The sequence below is a fragment of the Chamaea fasciata genome, unplaced genomic scaffold, assembly GCF_029207755.1.
Source record: "Chamaea fasciata isolate MVZ Bird 193981 ecotype frontalis unplaced genomic scaffold, bChaFas1.0.hap1 SCAF_19, whole genome shotgun sequence".
Classification (NCBI taxonomy): domain Eukaryota; kingdom Metazoa; phylum Chordata; class Aves; order Passeriformes; family Sylviidae; genus Chamaea; species Chamaea fasciata.
The window spans coordinates 7,965,821-7,984,172 of NW_027094104.1; the positions used below are offsets into that span (position 1 = coordinate 7,965,821).

The 18,352-nt window shown below is 48.4% G+C and overlaps 1 protein-coding gene across 3 annotated transcripts; it reads right to left on the reverse strand.

The window, feature by feature from the left end:
* Window positions 1-1,848: 1,848 nt before the first annotated feature.
* ST6GALNAC1 (ST6 N-acetylgalactosaminide alpha-2,6-sialyltransferase 1) lies at window positions 1,849-14,602 on the reverse strand. 3 transcript variants are annotated; one of them, XM_066200408.1, is made up of 10 exons: window positions 14,435-14,602; window positions 12,627-12,659; window positions 8,448-9,081; window positions 6,693-6,861; window positions 6,350-6,521; window positions 5,846-5,984; window positions 5,380-5,483; window positions 4,710-4,799; window positions 3,421-3,520; window positions 1,849-3,012 (listed from the first exon to the last, which is right to left on the reverse strand). In XM_066200408.1, the coding sequence occupies exons 1-10, from the start codon at window positions 14,524-14,526 to the stop codon at window positions 2,842-2,844; spliced, it is 1,704 nt and encodes a 567-aa protein (XP_066056505.1). In that variant the 5' UTR covers window positions 14,527-14,602; the 3' UTR covers window positions 1,849-2,841. The 3 variants fall into 3 exon arrangements, with proteins under 3 accessions (XP_066056505.1, XP_066056506.1, XP_066056504.1); XM_066200409.1 differs by lacking the exon at window positions 12,627-12,659; XM_066200407.1 differs by lacking the exon at window positions 14,435-14,602 and having other exon boundaries at window positions 12,627-12,754.
* Window positions 14,603-18,352: the final 3,750 nt, after the last annotated feature.

Here is an 18,352-nt window from a genome sequence, read left to right on the forward strand (position 1 = left end):
TCACCCTGCTGGGAGCTTGCCCAGTCCTGAATCCTGGCTCTTGCCAAGGGTACTCCAGCTGTAGCTGCTCTCCACAGGCTTCGTTCCATTAGTTTGTGCCAGGCTGGAAGTTGGCTGGGAAATGCCACCTCCAACCCTGCTCAGTTTCCTGTGGCCACTCCGGGCCCGATGCCACAAGATCAGGTGGCTCTGGTGAGGCACAGCTGGATTTGTGCACAGCTGGACATCCTCCAGCTGGGAATGTGTCCCAGGGTGTGCCACACCTCGGCCAGCCCACAGAGGGTCAGGATGCCTTGGTGCAGGGGGACAGGAGCAAAGTGAGGAGGTGAGGGGGACCATCAGGTCAGAGTCACTTTTCTGGCGTTGGGAAGGATGTGGCTTTGAGCTTGCTGGGAAACTCCAGACCGCAGCAAAGGCCCTTCTGCAGCCAAGATTATCCCTGATAATATCAAACGTAGTCAGCTGCGTTGAGAGAAAAGCCTGGAGGGAACAGGCTCTGGGGAAAGCCTCCTGGGAAGTTTCCTTCCCTTCACTCTGGGAAGCCTCAGTCCTGGGGAGAAGCGTGGGCTGGGGGCTGCCAGCCCATCCCCAAAGCCCCCTCACCCACTGGGGAATCCTCAGCCCCTTCCTGCTTCCCAAAGGACAGAGGAACAAAAGAGGAGGAGGGGGAGGGGAAAGGTCTAAGAGAAACTTCTTCCAATTTCTGGGAAGAGAAAAGCCCTATTCAGGCAGGAAGAATACCCGGTGGAGCTGGTCACTAAGCAACCCACAGCAATGTGGTACGACCTGAGGGACAGGCAAGGAACAAAACTGCCTCACTGCCCACCCACAGCCCATCTGGGAGAGCCTGCAGGGCCTGGGGACAGGGGACACCACCAGGGCCACCTGGGGACAGGGTGCACAGCCACCATGAGGGGCTGAGGCATCCAGCATGTCCAGAACTCCTGGGTGCAGGAGTTTCTCCTCAGTGACCAACCTCACTCAGGCTTCCCTGTTTGCTGCACAGGAAGGATTTCTGGTCTGTTCCAAAGCCCGTGGCTCCCTATGGGCTGGGTGTTCCCACAGGGCTGCATCATTCCCAGCAGAGGCACCATGCATTTTGGACAACTCCCTGCTCCCACAGACACTGCGGGCTCATATGGGCAGAGCAGCCAGGAACAGGCTACACCCTATCCAGAGAAGCTGAATTCTGCTTTTAGATTCTCAGTGTGGGAGGTTGTCCTTCACAAACAAGCTCAGTGAGACATGAGAAACTGCCTGGCCTCTCTGCAGCACAAGGGAAAACGGACAAAGAAAATCAATCCTGACAAACCCTGCTGACAGTCCCGGCTGAAATGCCTTCCTTGGAGCCCAGAGAGTCCCTGGAGACGCTGCTGCCCCCAACAAAAATGCTGCAGAAATGGAAAAACACTCACAACCAAAGCAGGTCCAGTGAGTGTGCAGCTGGTTATGCCCAGAGAGATGCACTGGACCTGCTGGGACACCGGAGGTGGCTTTTTGCCTGCATAGTGTCATGGGGGAAACATCCAGCCCTTCATGCATTTGCCTTGAGTATCTGACATACTTGGAGAGCAGTTGCTGGGACAAGGACAAACTCACCAGTGTTCATCCACTTCCTCAGGGAGGTGTTTGGCCGGTGCTGATCCCTGTCCTGCAAGGTGAACAGGTGTGGGACGCTCAGGCGTGTCCACACAAGCTGCAGAGGTGGAGGTAATCTCGTTACCCCTCAGCCCTGCCCTGTCCTGCCTTTGCCATCTGCTGTATCTCAGCCTTTACAGCCTCAGTTCCGGGTGCACTAAATAACCACAGCCCACAGGGCCGCACGAAAGATCGGCTTGGCCAAAGTCGTGCCATTTATTTCGCTTACAAAACCCCTTCCAGGAAGCCAGCACACTCCAGGTTTGCTGGCTGAAGCTGGGCCCCTCTCAGCACCACGGGGGACAGGCACTTCAGCCAGCACCAAGGACAGATAGCATCCATCCCTGGACTTGGAGAGCCCCACTTCTCCTGGCAACAGGACAAACACAGCGCTCTGGGCACAGCTGGGAGCCGAGCATGACAAAGTCCAGCTTTGTCAGCTTTGCCACATCAGGTCCGTGCCACAAAATTCACATTTTAGTGCAGCCAGGGGAGCCCTGGGGCAAGAGGCACGAGGTACAGAAGGTCTGTTGCACCATGGAGTGCAGCTACCTGCTGTTGAGTTGATGGCAGTGCCCCTCTGGAGGTGTCATAGCAAGGCCACACTGGGGAGCAGAGGTGAAACTCATTCTCAGATTGGTCACCTGAAAGTGTCCAGGCCATCCTTTTCATCTGCAGGGAGCACAGTGAGTGCAGCACCCCCTCCACAGAAATTAAGTCAACCTGAAACAGAATCTATGTTTTCACCTCCATCCATTCCAGCTCCTCAGGGAGTTTGTTTAGACAATACCCAGCTCCAAAATGGGCATTGCTAATGGAGAGGACCCCCCCAGAAGAGAAGTGGCCCCAGCCTGAGGAGCATCTCCTTGCAAAGAGTGAAAACCTGGATTACACAAAGGACACAGGACCATATCCATCCTGGATTCTGCTCTCATAATACCCGTTCCTACGATAACCAGCAAGAGTCCTGCAGCACAACCAGATGAGACTTTGTTGTCGCGCTGCATTTTCTTGTTGGCCTTTGGGTCTGCAGCATTCACACATTTGTTGAAGGGTTGTGAAATAACAGAGGTGCTGAAGGAGGGGAAATGTCTTTGTGGGGATGAAATGTGCCTGGCAGTCCAGAGCTAACCTTGGCTCTGGTGGTCTTCTGTTCCCAGTGAGGTGTTGTTGAGATTTCCCAGGAAATGGCCCTTGCCACAGTCAGGTCCTCTGGTAAAGTTTCATGATATTCTCATCATGAAGCCTTTTCCACACCTGCTTCTCCAGGTTGAAGTCATGGTTAATGTAGAAAACCAGATGTTTCCGGTCCTTGTCATAGTAGTGATCGGAGTACTTCTCGTGGCCCTCCGTGATGTAGCCGTAGGCACTGACCTGGGAAAGAGGCAGGACTCACTGGGCAGGGGTGCCAGGGGTGGAGGGAGCAGGTGAAATACAGGACACAGCTCCCAAACAGGGAGTGAGCACAGGACAGAGATGCCATCTGGGGCTTCTCTGGTGACCCTATGTGGGGGTCCAGAAGGACCACACTGTGAGCACTGGCTCCAGAGATCCTGCCGTCCCCTCACTGCCTCCCTGAGAGATCATGTGCTCTAGGTCACAGCAGGCTTCACCACCTCTATGGGAGCTATTTTGGGGCTGTCTCTCATCTTCAGTCTGCTCCTCCACAGCTGACATGAGCCCATATACTCTCGAGGCAGACAGCAGCCACCCCTGCTCTCTCCTCTGTCCCCTGTTCCCATTTCCGGACAGTTCTGGGTGTAAGAATCACTGTACCCTTACCCGGTCACAGAGATGGAGGGCAGTCAGCAGCAGGAAAGCCCCTGTTGTGGGTCTGTACAGCCTCCAGTAGTGCTTTTCCAAATTTTTAGACTTTAAAAACCTGCAGCAGGAGAGAGGAAAGCACTGAGGAGCTGCTGGCTGTGATGGTTCAAGCAGGGCACATCTTGTCCCCCTGTGGCCCATGAGGCATCTTCCCTCCTTGCAGCAGCTTGGGGCCATACGAGGCATTTCAGAGAAGCCACGAGTGTGCCCAGAACTCTCCACCACCTGCACTGCAACCTAAGCCCAGCTCTGCCCCAGCTTTGTGGAAGTGGTAGGTCTTGAGGCAGTAGGGGTAAAGAGGGGATGGATTAAAGGATCTCGTAGGTTTAAGCCCACCACTCTTAAATCTGTCCTTTGCTTTGCAGTGCAGAGGTGGCTTTGAAGCTCCCTGGTAAATCCTGCTCCCCATCTACATCTGGGAGTGAAACGAGACATAGGGAAGGTGCAGAGGAGTGTCATAAAACCTGCCAGGAGCTGCACTGTGCGTGCCAGGAGTTGTTAGGAAAGTAGGAGTAAACACTGGGAAAAAATAGCATGGAGTCCTCTTGGCCTTGGAAAGGACCCAAGTCAGAGGGGGGACGTCAGAGCAGGCAGGGAGTGCCGGCCATCTGGCTCCAGGAAAGGCAGCAGCCCTCAAGGAGACTGAAGGGTAAAGGCAGCCAAAGTAGGGCACAACAGGAGCTCCTGTTCCTCCATCTCCCAGTCATGTGTGGCCCATGATGGGCAGATCCTATGGTGACAGTGGCCAACAGGCTTGTGGAAAGGGTTGGAGAGGCACAGAAGAGCAGCGGCCAGGCCAGGCAAAGGGGATGCTGAAGAAGAGCCTGTTGTCGTGTTTGAGGGCACAACCAATCTCCTGAGTCTAGAAGGAATCTCTGGAGAAAAGGTCTGTTACAGAGGGAACATGAAGGGCTGGTCCTGAGCTAGAGATGAACTATTCTGGCACTTCAGCAACATTCTTCCTACACCTAAAGTTGCAATTGACCCTGGATCTCTTTTGGATGTAGAAAACCAAACTGTCTGATGGCTGTTGCTTCTCCAGCTCCCAGATTCTGGATGTTTACCCACCACTAGTGTCCCAGTGCAGCACCACAAAGAGTTTCAGCTGAGCTCACGCTGGCTGACACTTATCCCCAGGCTGCTGGTGAGGCTGAACTGTGGTTACAGTGAAGGAGAGGCCAGAGACAGAGAGAGATGGTGCTGGCCAGGAAGAACAAGCCTGTTAGAGCACACAACCTGCAGCTCACCTGTTTTTCATGTATCTGAGGAAATCAGGGTGAACCACCAGGTATTTGTCCATTGTGAAATCTTCATCGAATTTCTGCCGGGGCTTCTGCCTAAGGACAGGAATGGGGAGACTCAGGAAAAGCACTTAGACCTCATCACAGCTGGAAAGGATCAGCCCTGATGCACTTAATGCACTTGGTGGTAAGAGAATAACCACAAACACTGTCAAGGTATTCTGTATCATTTCCCACGTTATGACAAAGCCTCCATAGCCTGTGTGCATTGCAGAGGAATTGATCAGGGAGGAGAGGCAACAGAAGGAGACAGGAGAATCAAAAGCATGTGTTTGTACAGGCAATAATTGGTGAAACCAGGCCTTCATCCATGAGCAAGCCGCACCAGACCAGCCAGCAGCACGTGTTCATCCCTAAAAGCCACAAAGTTTTCTCTAAGCTCTGGCCACACATCATTGAGACCAGCTACCTCTGGGAAGGAGGTGTATTGACTACAGCAGTGCTCAGTTCTGTGGAGGAAATGAAAGATTTCTGCCTGCAAGTCTGACAGGGGAAGGAGGCTTTACCCTGGCTTTACCCTGGCCTGGTCCTCCATAGGGTTGAGCAGTGGGAGAGGAAAAGAGCACAACAGAGAGCTCATCACTGGAGGGGCAGAGGGGGCTGTAGTTTGTTTTACCCGGTGAGGTTCAAGAATCCTTTCCTGATGTCCTTGTTGAACAGAAGAGCCTCCAGCCACTCATAGTCTCTTGCTCCCTCCAGGAAGTGAATGTATCTGACATGCTAAGAAAACAAAGGAGCATTAGTGAACAGCACTTTGAGAAAAATGCAGGCAGACATCTTGGCTCACTGAGTTTCTTGGACACACATCTTCAGTCTGCAGCTCCCAACCAGCCCACAGCAGCAGAATGGAGATAACATCTGATGTGCAGCTCCTTCTACATGCCTCAAGGCTGGGGTGGCATTGACACAACTTGCCACTGTAAACACTCACTGAGCTAAGGCAGTGCAGGTCCCCTCTCTGAGGGTAATGCTAAAGGGCTGCCCCAGCCCCTCTGCTCCTCGTGGCAAGAGCAGAACGGAAGCACACAGACAAACAGCATCCTGTCAAAGGTGTGCGTGCACATAGCAGGGACCTCACTTACTTTATCCTGTGGGATGTGGCTGAACCCTCTGTGTCCCAAGATCTGAAGAGAGGAAACCAGGGAGTAGGCTGTGAATCCATAAAAGGAGGTTTTTGTTCCCACATCTTTTTCATAACCCTTGGTTACAGCCCCGCTCACCCTGGCCAAGGAAATCAAACAGAGGAGCAGAGTTAGGTGACCACTGAAACCCCTCACATGCACATTCCTAACAGGAAAAGACAGTGTTAGCCTGGAGGAAGGGCAGACTAGGCCCATTCTGATTGGCACCCTGATCTGCAGGAGAGCCCCTGCTGTGGAGATGGCTCTTTATGGCTCATTTGTGACCACAGGTTTTGGATATTTAATAACTTTTCAATTACTTTTGGACTATTTGTCTCCTGCCATCCATCATTTTTGGCACCTGGGAAGGAGTGGAATACTAGAAGAGATGAAGTGATCCAGCCACAGTTAGGGGCTAGCCACACTAAGCTAGCTGTGCATCTTTGAGAAGGGAGGCTGCCTTACCTGAAGACGTAGTCATGGGAGTCAATCTCCTGGCCCATTCCGGAGTTATTCAGTATTCCTCCATTGCCCACAACAGCACAGCTGATGCACGTGGGCACGCTGCTGTTGTGGTTGGCCAGGAGCAGCTGCTGGTGGGGCTTTGGGGGCAGCAGGGATATGACCTCCTTTACCACTGTGAAGCAAACACAGTGGTGAGTTATCAAGAGCTTTTGGGATGAACACAGTGAAACCACCATGAGATCCTCCTAGACTGATGCCTTTGATGGAGAGGTGCTGCAAACCTCCAGTTACTCAGCATAAGGTTCGTGTTAGGAGTCTGAAAGTCCCACCCTGAGGGACTCACATGAATAATTCAGGTCCATGAAGCCATAGGGGGGTATGAAATGCTCCAGGCGGTTCCATTCACTGTCATTGAAGTATCTCTTGTCTATGAAGAGTGTGATGTTGGGCAGAAAAAGATTCCGCAGCCAGTCAGACTTGGCAGCCCTGGCCCTTACTGATTCAGAGCAGGTCTTGAAAAACAAAAAGGAAACAATAATGACTGATGAGCAGAGGGGATAAACCTGACTGAGTGCCGGTGCTTCTGTGCCTGTCTGTGGCAGGACCAAAGAGAAACACAGGAACTCCAGTGGTACCTCATCCACTCCTCTCATGATCCCCATCACCAGGAACATGAAGCACAATTTTAACTACATCCATAACCAGCTGGTGAAAAGTCAGACAAGGGAACCAGGATGACTCCAAGTCTCTGAGACTTTCCTCTGTCTTTTTTTACTGGCTTTTGGGCCTCATTAGCTGATGCAAATTAACACTTGTAATAGGTCTAACCTCAATGCATCAAATAAGGCTGTAAGCACTAAGAATACACTACAATAATATATACATGCTATAATGAACAGTCCCTGTTGGCAACACACCTCACAAGGTCCTGAGCGCACCCGAGGAAACACTGTCGAACAAATGAAATCAGATCACCATTGCCACTCCCTTTAAGGGTAAGAAAAAATGTGCAACAACTTGTTCAATGTCATAAACAAATCAGTGAAATGTGCAGCTGAGAAGGGAATCCAAGCCAGCTTATCCTGCAAGGGGGATCTCACTGCAGCTGGCAAGTGTGAGGCTGTGTGTGCAGATGGAAAGCAAACAGCTCCACTACACTGAATTTTCTGCTGAGTCAATTTGGGCTCTACTTTCTTAGACACCTCCCCCAAACACCTACTGAAAGAAAAAAACAGAGACCAAATGGACCCTCATGCCCAGCTCAAATCCCCAGCAATGGCTGCATTGGCAAAGCCTGGCTGAGTGCTCCCTGGCTGAGCTGGGCTCTCTGCCGTGGATGACGATGACAACCGTGTCACAGCCTGAGGTGACAGCCCTCATTCTGCCTGTACCCACAGGAGAGCACTGAGGACAACCTTGTCAAGGGTTTCATGGTGGCATCATTTCACTCACAGCATATTTCATGTCCAGAAACAGGGACATTCCTGCTCAAGCCGGTTCTGTCCAAGGCTTGGGGCTTCTTGTGCCTCCAGAGCTAGACTGGATCAGTGCCAGAGCAACAAGGAAAAACTCTGATCATGCAGGAAATAAAGAAGGGGGGAATGTTTCTAGTCACCCCCTCTCTCTGCAGAATTATAGATCAGGTTTGGGAGTGAGACTCAACATGTGAGAAGGTGACCCACCTATTCCAAGCCTTCCAGAAACAGGGGTGCCAGGGAAAACTGCTCTGGGTAAGCTTTACAAAGAGTGACCAGCATAGGATGAGGGACAGAGACAGTATGAGACACCACAACCTGTCTCATCTGCTTGCTGAGAACTTTGCTATAATTTACTCCTTTCCTAAAGGCCCTGTTCCTGGACATTAGTAATTATGAGAAGCTCAAATTTAATTAACCTGAGTCTTCATGTGAATGCAGATGTTGTATATTGAGGTCTTCCTGTCTGGGTCCCATCAGCATCTGCATATACCAATGAGTGACCTACCAGCTCTGAAATCATCCCCAGCTGCAAAGGGCACACATGCCCAGGGGCCAGCAGAGGAGGAGGAGGTCAATGGAGAGGCACCATTCTTGGTGACCATCCACACCATCCCACCTACCGAGGGGGGGGATGATTTATCCAGCAGGTACTCGTCCTCAAAATCCCAGTGTGGCTCAGTTGTAAAGTTAGCAGCGCTCAGTTTCCTCTTCCGTGTCACTGCAGCAGTCTGAGGAGCTGGTCTTACAGTTTTCATTGATGCAGGAGGTGCTTTGGGTTTTGCTTGGTCTATGGATGTGTTGTTCTCAGGGGCTCCCTTCACCCCAGAGGATGGTTTCACTGTTGCCTTCTCCTTGCCTCCCTTCTCCCTGGGAAGTGGTTTCACTGTTGTCTTTTCCTTGGCTTCTTCCACCCGTAGAGCTGGCCTCACTGTTGTTTTCCCCTTGTTTTCCTGCACTATAGGGGTTGTTTTCACTGCTGTCTTCTTGATTCCCTCCAGCTGGGGTGGTGGTTTCACAGTCATGTTCTCCTTGGCTTCCTTAACCCTCATAACTGGTTTCATTGTTTCCTTCTGCTCCTCCTTCCCTTTCCAGCTTGGTGTCTTCTCCACCACATCTTTGAGTCCTGTGATGTGTCCTCCCAAAGTCACCTTTAAAATGCTCTTGGAGTTCCCATTACCAGAATAATTTAAACCCTGTTGCTCTCGGGTGTCCACTTGTTGTGTCTCTGGGGCATGTTGGAAAATGTTCAGTTTCCTGAATGCAATCAAAGGAAAAGCAGATGCATCACACACACTTAACACTGAACACCCTTCAGCCCATTTCTAGTGCTCTTGACTCTGAGCCTCTCTCTGTGCTTTAGAGCAATTTCATTTTAAACTTTGCCAAAATGTTGTTCAACTTCCTACACCGCTCTAGCCTGAATATTGCTTATCTCCCCACTAGGCAAATCCCAGCAGCACACATTCTCTCCTCAGCACTTGGCACATGAAACATTCACACTGGCAGTAACAGCCAACCACTACAGCTCAGCTCTGCCACGCACTGGGCAGGCCCCCTGGCAATGTCCCCGGAGCACTGCGGGGTTGGTTTGGAGATCCTGGGCTCAGGACACGGCACACACCATGGAGGCAGCCATCTGCCTCTCTCCACTGCCAGCAGAGCCCTGTGCTTCAGCAACAGAGCATGAAGATCTTCCAGAATTCAGGAAGGGAAGTCTAAGAAGAAGTGAAACTCACTTCTTTACCCTACATCACCTCTTTGAGCTTTTGGGGCCACAGGGCACTTCTCTCTCTCCTCCTCCGCCTTGGTCAGGCAATGCAAGGGCATCACACAGCACTCACCAGGCACATGTGTCTGAAGGCAGACACTGTGAAGCCATTAAAATGCAAAATCTCTACATTTTTAGCCCTTGCCTTTAATATTGCAGCTGCCCTGTTGCCTGATTCAGAGGCACAGGCAGGTACAAGGTTATCACGGGAGGACACATCTGCTGACAGCAGAAGAGCCACCTGCAACAAGACTGTGCTGAAACCCAGAAAAAAAAATCAAGGCAGAAGTGGTGGGGTTTTGTCCTAAACAATCCCTCTTCTCTGCACATGGCTGGAGGGTAGAACAGGAAAAAGGAAGGTGAACAGTATCTGCAGCTGAGCTTTTATGTACAGCAAAGCTTTTCAGCATAAACCAGCATGGTTGTGGCTGATTCCACACTCATGTTCAGCCGTTGCATGACGCACTTGTTTCAGAACGTTGTGGATTGCTTCGGAAGTGATAATGGGAGAAAAAGCACTTCTGCAGATAACAGGCTGCAGATAGCGGCCCAGTTGCTGCTAAAATTTGATGAATGTCATACCACTCTGAAAGTGTTCAGGATATTATCAACAAAGGAGGCTTTTAAAAATCATTTCGTATCAGACAAATACATGAACCTTTGCAAGGCTAAAAAGGAGTGGTTGTAGCAAATGGCCTATCAGCTCTGCCTCTCTCATAATCATTAGCCAGTTTCAACCAAGTGTGCAGCATGTGCTTTCTATCATAGTGCTTCATGTATAAACTCACTGTTACTGTTTACTGCCCTATAGGAGGAAAGATTTTATACAGACACTCTAAAAAAAGAGAAATTTGGTAAGGTCGCTCAGGCAGATCTTAAATCTCTTGGTGAATTTCTGTTGTATTTTTAAGATGATGTTTCAAACTTTGAAATTAAAGTGCAGAGAACAAATGAAACAGAAGTTTCAGTATGAGAAACCATCCCCCCCGCTCCAGGCTTTCCCTGTGTGCAGTCTTGCAGGGCAGATTCCACCTCAGTCTATTTCACTTCAAATGCTGCACCAGAGACAAAATGTAAAACCAAGGGGTCTTCACATCCCAAACCTTGCTCCCTGCAGTCAGGCCCACATGGCCAAGCACTCGTGCTTACACAGGACCCTGCTCTCCTGACCAGCATTTTAAATCCAGACAAATGGTCAAAGCAGCTCCGTGAATTTCAGGCTCTAGAGTCCAGCTGGCAAACAACTGCAGAAGCTCAATGACATTTACTGTCATTTTCCTCCCCTTTTACAAAGCCCAAGGACAAATAGAGGATAAAGCCATGAAAATGCTGCTTCGTGTATTCTACGTGACATACAAGGTACAGAAATAGATCTGCCACACAGACAACCACACACAGCTCATACCTCGTTGTGTTTTACTTAAGTTGTATAAATACAGGCATTTCCATTCTCTGAAACTACAGCAGGAGGAAATGGCTTCAAGCAGATGAACATGGAGAGCCCCTTCTTGTTCCGACTCTGCCACTGATGGGCTCTGGGATCAAGGACAACTCACTTCACTTCTCTACACCTCCTCCTTCACTCCTTTCCCTCCCACCTCCCTTGTGCACATTCCAACCTCTCCCAGTTGACAGCTGTCCTCAAAGCATGGTCTCAAGCTGCTAGAGCTGAGTTCCAGTCACCTCCAGAAGAGCTGCAGATGTTCCCAGCCTCACTCCTCCTGCCTGCCCCCACAGCACCAGCCCAGACCTTCAGCTGAGAACCAAGCCAAGCCAGATGAGTTCACTGGGAGAGCTGGGACCAGATGAGGGTGGTGGGACGGCTGGGGAGTGGTGTGTCCTATACACAGCACCAACACATCCACGAGCCATTCCTGTACTGGGAAAGGCTCAAGTGTCTGCAAGGGCTGAAGCAAGGAGCAGTGCTCCCAGCCAGTGATGCTGGAGATATTTCACTGTAATTCCCTCCACACCCATTCCTGTAGGATTTACTTGACCATTTATATAAAATAGATATCAAGATATCATCTCTACATGACACTGGTGTCCCAGTATACAGCGTATTTTGTGTTAGGAATCAGCTACTGAACTCGCCATAAATTCAAAGCTATCCCACCAAATTCACTGTCCACCAATGCAATTTGGATTAGGGCTGAATAAGGTCCTTCTGGGGGCCAACAGGAAAAGCAAATACTATGTAGTGCCAAAGTATGAAAACAGGTAGGATTAGTGAGGCAAAATCTGCTTCAGAGATCTACAAAAGGAAGCCCTGGAAAACAGTGACCCAAGAGAAGCAGGTTTTTGACTGTGGATCTTCCAGCACCATGCTCTGCTAAAGTAAAGTGGTCACCTAACTCAGGTCAGAAGTGCAAGCTGCAGGATAAAAAAGACAGACAGAGAAAGAGAGAATGTAAAAACCAGAGTTCACTTTCCTGGTAAATTTTAAGAAATAGGTTTAATAATAAAAATGAAGACAATTAGGAAACAAATTAAGCAAAAAGAAGTACAGCCGGCTGGGTGACTTGACATTCAACCAAGTCCACAACCTGCTACTTCAGAGGCTTTCTTTAAATGCCCTTTCTATTGTATCAATCTGTTGAATATTCATATTTTTCCATAAACTAGTTTCCATATTCCAGGAACTGTTTAGCATGGTCCCTCCTTGGGTCCACCTCTTTACAGCATGTGTGTTTCTTGGCTATATTCCTCATTATCACCTCCAGTTTGGGCCTTGGTCCATGCTTTCTTCAGATGCTGATAGTTGGTATCTGAACAGCATGGTCTTCTTTACATGTTCACTGGATGTTATCCTGACCAAACAGTTCAAGCAACTACTATATCAACTACTACCATCATGCCTAGTTTTCTTTACTAATAGCAGAAATAAAAACAAATGTCCTTACCACAAAGTTATTAATCATATAGCACACATCTTGCAAAAAGCCAGTTTTACAATATACACTTATAACAGAGAAACGAGCACAAGCCCCCACACCAGACAGTGCATGCCATGAAGGAATAGGACCCTTACCTGAAAACCTTTGTCTTTGCCAAGTCAAACGAGCTGGAATTGAAAATGAAGAGGCAGAACTGTGTTACAACCATGAGGCAAATCAGGGCTTTGGCAATTTTTGGGAGCCTTATCCTGTAGCAGCGCATGGTGAGATACCCGTGAGTGAGTGTCAGAGGCGCTGCTGCCCAGAGGTGCTCACCAGGTACTGCCTCGCCAAGGGGTGTGGAAGGACTGGGCTGGTCTTGCCTCTGGATCTCCCTATACCAACGTGCACACCCTGTCTCCCAGCATTCCCAGACGCTCTGCACACAGATCCAATTTCTCAGGCAAGATTTCAGTTTTGTACTGTTCCCATCTATCACCAGAAGCTTATTTAACAAAGAGTGGGAAACGAAACACTTTTTACTGCAAACAACGGAAGTTTCCTGTATTTTTCTTAATCATGTTGATCTGCCCTAAAATGGGAACCCTTTATCTCTAACCTGGAAGAAGTATCACTGGAAACACATGTAAACTACCGAAGTGGCCATAGTTACAGTCCAAGAAGCTTTCATAACACCACCTTGCCCAAAGTTTTAGACATAACCATAAACATATTCTTCATGCACTAATTGCTTGCAGCTCCGATCCAGAAGCAGTCCCTGCCCCCCTTGATGATGGCTAGATACACATCCATTTTTTCTTGTGTCTGGTTTGAAACAAATCAAAACAAGACTTGGTGCAAATCCACCACAGAAAGAGGAGTTTGTGTTATGAAAATCCCCAGCCAGTGGGAAATCAATCTTTGTCAGTCCAGAGTACATCACCCCACCAGCAGAGGGAAAGATTTGCAAAGACGGACGCCACAGCCAGAGAAATATTTATTTCTACCAGGGATGCAGCTTTATAGCAAAGGGCTACTGTAACTTTTTATAGCTTTATAGTTTATTAAACATTAACCCTGAAAGTTCAAGGGGAGATGGCCATATTGCTTCTTATGCATAGGCTGCTTTTGCACAGCTCTTATAAAACAATGAAGCTCAGATATATAAAAAAAAAAGCTTTTGCTGACAGTATCTGAAATCTCAGAAACACTCACACTGTTACTGAATACCCAGAGAACTGAAAGTGCCTGTTTTATGTCACAGCAAAACCAGTCAACAGGTTTCACAACTACAAGACTTTTTTTGTTAATAGGGATTCCAAAGGGAAATTCTGGAGGCAGGAAATGTTTTCCTTTAATCTCCTCTGTGTAACATTACTGTGAAACCAAGAACCACCGGGGATAGAAAAACTCCTACAAGCAGAAAAATATGGATTTCTTTGCTTTTAAGGATCTGTGCTGATGATTGTGGAGAACTTGTCTGTGGCACTCTCTGTTCAGGAGGGATTGTGCTTGGGGGAATATCCAAATCTCTGACAAGCACATTAGCCAAAAGCAGGCTTGCTATATGAAAAGCAGGGCTTTTCACCTTCTTGATGTAAGAAAAAGAAACCTACCCCCCTGTCAGAGTACGGACTTCCTCGGAGCATCATTTCCTCACAATCCACCCCCACTGCTGAGATCAGTCTGTCAGAACTGAGGCACCAGGCTGGTTTGCTCAAACATGAGGTCAGATTGGGAAATGGGGATGTTTTGGAACACTCCAGGGATGACCTGGTGGAGACTGAGACCAAGAACAGAGCTGGTCTCTAAACAGCTCTATCAGAAGTAAGATTCTTGGGATACACAGGGCTCCCAGACCACAGGCAGGAAGACACAAAGCAAAGACTGCACAATGCACAGGGCCTGGCCTCTCAAGGGCCACAGCATCCTTTTCCAAATGCATGTTCCTCTGCAGTCCTACCTGCAATCCCACCTGCAATCCCAGGAGATGCTGCTGCTTTTGTGGCGTAGAGACTCCAAGCCCAGCACTGCTGGTGTGTCCAGTCTCAGCATCAGTGCCCACAGCAGAAGTTCTTCTATTCTTCAGTTCTGTAAAAACAAGATAACTTTTTCATTTAAGCAAACTGTGCCTGGGATCATCGAGTGAAGATGGTTTTCTGTCAGCCCTTCTAGATCTCCAGTAGTCCATTTAATTCCACATTTACTTCACTACATCCTTAATTACATCCTGGACAAATAAAGGGCAGATTTGCCTAGTTTTATTCTGGGTTTGGTTTCTTTTTTTTTTTTTTTTTAATTCATTAACAAACTTGATCGTCATTAGATCTTACACTGTGTGTATTTGAGGGTGCCAGCTGGCACATGGATCATGCCATAAACTTATCTATGTGCACGTTCTTCACAGAGCTGTGTATCAAATCCTGTTTACTTGCCTGTGCCCTGTGTGCTTTCCACTCTCCCGTGTCTCTGGTCTACAGAACAGAGCATCACAAGATGTGCTCTAAGAGCAGAACTGTTCTACAGATCAATGCATCTTTGCTGCAGGACAAACTTGTCTTTCAGTGATCTCTACAATCTACCAAAACCAGTGTTTGACTGAAAGCCAGTGGAATAAAGCTGCTAAAGCAGCTGGGGATGTTTGGACATGTTCACAGTATTATTTGATGATTTAAGAACTGAGTTATAAGTGGGCGAGAAAAAGAATTACATTGCAGCGTGCACCTGCTCAGTGGTCGTGCCTTGGGGCTAGCAAAGGCTTGGCTTGGCAACCTTAGGTTCTTGTTTTTCACCAAATGAAACTGATAGCCCAGAAACTCCCAAGGTTGCCATAATTCCACACTCACTGGCCATTTTCCAGCTAGTTCCTTCCTTTCTGCACCAAACCTTCTCTCAAAAACTAAACAAGCACTCGGAGACAACAGCATTTGTTGCAGCAAACCCCCCACATCTTATACAGTGGCACTTTCAAGAATACCCAGAGTTCTGTCACAGAGCAAAGCCCCAATAAACTGTGCCAGCAGTGAGGGAACAGCTTAGTGAGCCAGCTGATCTGTGTTCTCATGGGTTAAAATGCTCCAGGAGGGAAAGACACAGTGGTTTTGATGATAGAATGAACAAGTGGCTGCTCAGTGTCCACGGAGCAGAGCTGCATAGATTGCAAACCCTGTAAGGTTTTAATTAGTGCTGATTTGTGTGCTTGGCGTCCAGCCCCAGCCAGTTCATGCCCCCCCAATAAAGAAACTGCCTTGGATCTGTGTAGGGACAGCAGATGACATGGGTCCAACCTAGAATATTTCTCCCTCTCCCACTTGGTAATGGCACCATGGGCAAGTTCTCCCAGCCAGTGCCCACACACCATGGAATGTCCTTGCCTGGAGCAATCACTGGGAGCTGGGGGGAAAATGCTCTGATTCTGGTGCTATTACAGGCTCTGGTTGCTGGAATTTGTTTTAGTTCTTTCTGTAAGCATAGTGAGGACTCAGCTTTTGAGCTACACCCTATGGCCACAGCTCTGGGTGATAATTAACCTCCCTGAACAGAGTGGAGCAGACCAAGTCTGACATCACACAGCCTTTCTGCTCCTTAAGCTCTTCACATTCACCCCATCCCACTGAAATGCTCTGCTCCCAGCATTCCTTCCTCAGACACACAATGCTGAGAAGACTGATGAGCCTCTTCATTTGTGAGAATTTTTAAAAACCACAGAAAAATACACTCCCAGCAACAATGGCTGGAAACATCAACTGGAGTTACACAGGCTGGAAAGAACCAGGAATCCTTTATCCAAATGCCTCCCTCAGCAGCCTTTTGTCTGTGCCATCCCAGCAGGAAGCCTAGCACATCACCCCAGAGCTGACAGACAGAGAGACAAACTGACACCACTTCACAGCTAAGATGGGTTGTGGAGTTTTTTCCCCGCTTTTAAAATCTGTTTGATGGAAAGAAAGAAAAAATTCTGTTCCTTGACTGGGAATCTCTCAGAGAGCTGGTCCTCCAAGGACCAGGGCAGCACTACAGACAGGTGAAGAGGTAATTCCATTAAACTCATGGCTAGTTGGCCTCCCATCAGAAAAGCAGCTTCTCCAGCCTCTGCCCCTGACAGCTGCTGGGAATAGGAGTATTCAAGGACTCTGCACTGCCCCAGAGAAAGAAATACAGGAATCACAAAGTCCAAATTCCTCTCCACACCCCTGACAAAAAAAAAAAAAAAAAAAAAAAAAAAAAAAAGAGTAGGCATATTATATCAGCACATCACATCTGGCAGCAAAACTCAGGCCCTGCACAGACAGGAATTACAGAATCACAACTCCATGGGGATCTACTCATTTTAGAGCCAGAAGTGAAATATTTCTGGGTAAAGGTCTTTCCCATACTCTCCCCACTGCCTTAACATCAGAAACCATTGCTCTTGACATCTCTGGCAGGACAAATGTGCCATTTGGCATCCTCTGGGGTGAAAAGTGCTGCAGGGAATGCAAGACGTAAGCCTGCTTCTTGAGTGGTATAAATCATCCTGTTCCTGTCTTACACTTGGGAAAATGTGGCCTCATAGTGCTTTCCTCTCTGTTTCTGACTGACAGAAGCATCAGAGAAGTACAGTCACATTTTTAGCTGCAAGAGTGGGACAGCCACAGGGTCCTATGAGGAGCTGCTGAAAATCAGATGCTTCTTTTCCCTTCTCCCCTTTTTGTGTTTTGACTTCTCTGTAACAGTTCTTCTCCTGCTTTATTTAGATACATATCTGGTGCTATTTATCTCCATCCTTCTGTTAACTTGACAGAGCCTTTTGTCAGCCATGGAGAAAAGGGAAACCTTTGCCATAGCAGATACACAACCACCTATCAACCTCATACTTGGAAATCCCCAGGCAAACTAATTGCTGGGCAGGAGAGCAGCACTGTGCTACTGTAGTGGAAATGTGAGATCCTGGTGCTCAGGAAGGGCCACACATTCTCTCCTGATTCCCTGGGAGGTCTTTAATATCTGCTCAGTCTGGGTTTGTCTCAGAGATTCCAGGAGGGACACCTCTGTCGCAGTCTCAGCCAGAGTCTAAAGAACGAGCCAGCCTGTTTCTACTACTGATGTGCAATGACATTCATCATCTCCTCCATGAGCTGCACTTCCAAAACGTGTGCCACGGAGAAGTCAGGCAGGACACACACTGAGTGTGGTTTTTCCCAGCTCTGCAGCTTGCACCCCAAGCCTTGGGTCCCCATTTGCAGTTATCAACTGAGAACAATCAGGCCGACAACAGAAGGAGTGTTGTTACACACCATGTCAAATGTGGGTGCTGTCCAGCCCTTGTGTAAGTCTCTGTTGACCTGCCATTACCAACCCCATGATTCCAAGCAGATGTCAGCTGGGTCCTGTCTATCTTTCAGTGCCTGAGCTTTCCCTCTTTTCTCTCCCTAAGCAATCTCCACCACACCCTGCTGATCCCCTTTGCTCCACCCCACATGGCAGCTCTAAGTTGATATTTACCCCTTCATATTGTAACCATAAGTAAACACAAGCTCAGTTAGCTAAGATAACATCTTAAATGCATAAAATAATCACGAGCAAGGAGATACATTGCTATGTATTAAAATGAGAACTATGAAAAGTTATTCTGCTAGTTGTTTAACTCTGTTTAACTGTGCTATCTGTGAAACCATATGGTAAAGTGCTCTGAGAATCACCGAGAAATAACAAGCCCTTGGGTTGACAAACTTTGTGTAATTTACCCTAAAGCACTTGCAAATTATCTTACTGTGAGTCCTTCAGTTGATGTTGAAAGGCAGTCCTGGCTGCCAGAAGGATGAGGAGCCATCCTACAGCACCCTACACTTTTCCAGACAGAAGATCTCTGAAATAAACAGAAAGGAGACAGAGCAGTAAA

Bases quoted from the DNA above. Each gene is read 5' to 3' on its own strand.
- ST6GALNAC1 (XM_066200407.1), bottom strand. From the start codon at position 12,754: ATGCGCTGCTACAGGATAAGGCTCCCAAAAATTGCCAAAGCCCTGATT. The intron at 9,082-12,626 runs GTAAGGGTCCTA...GATTGCATTCAG, and splicing joins GCAAAGACAAAGGTTTTCAG to GAAACTGAACATTTTCCAAC. The intron at 3,013-3,420 runs GTAAGGGTACAG...CCTCTTTCCCAG, and splicing joins CCCTCCATCTCTGTGACCGG to GTCAGTGCCTACGGCTACAT.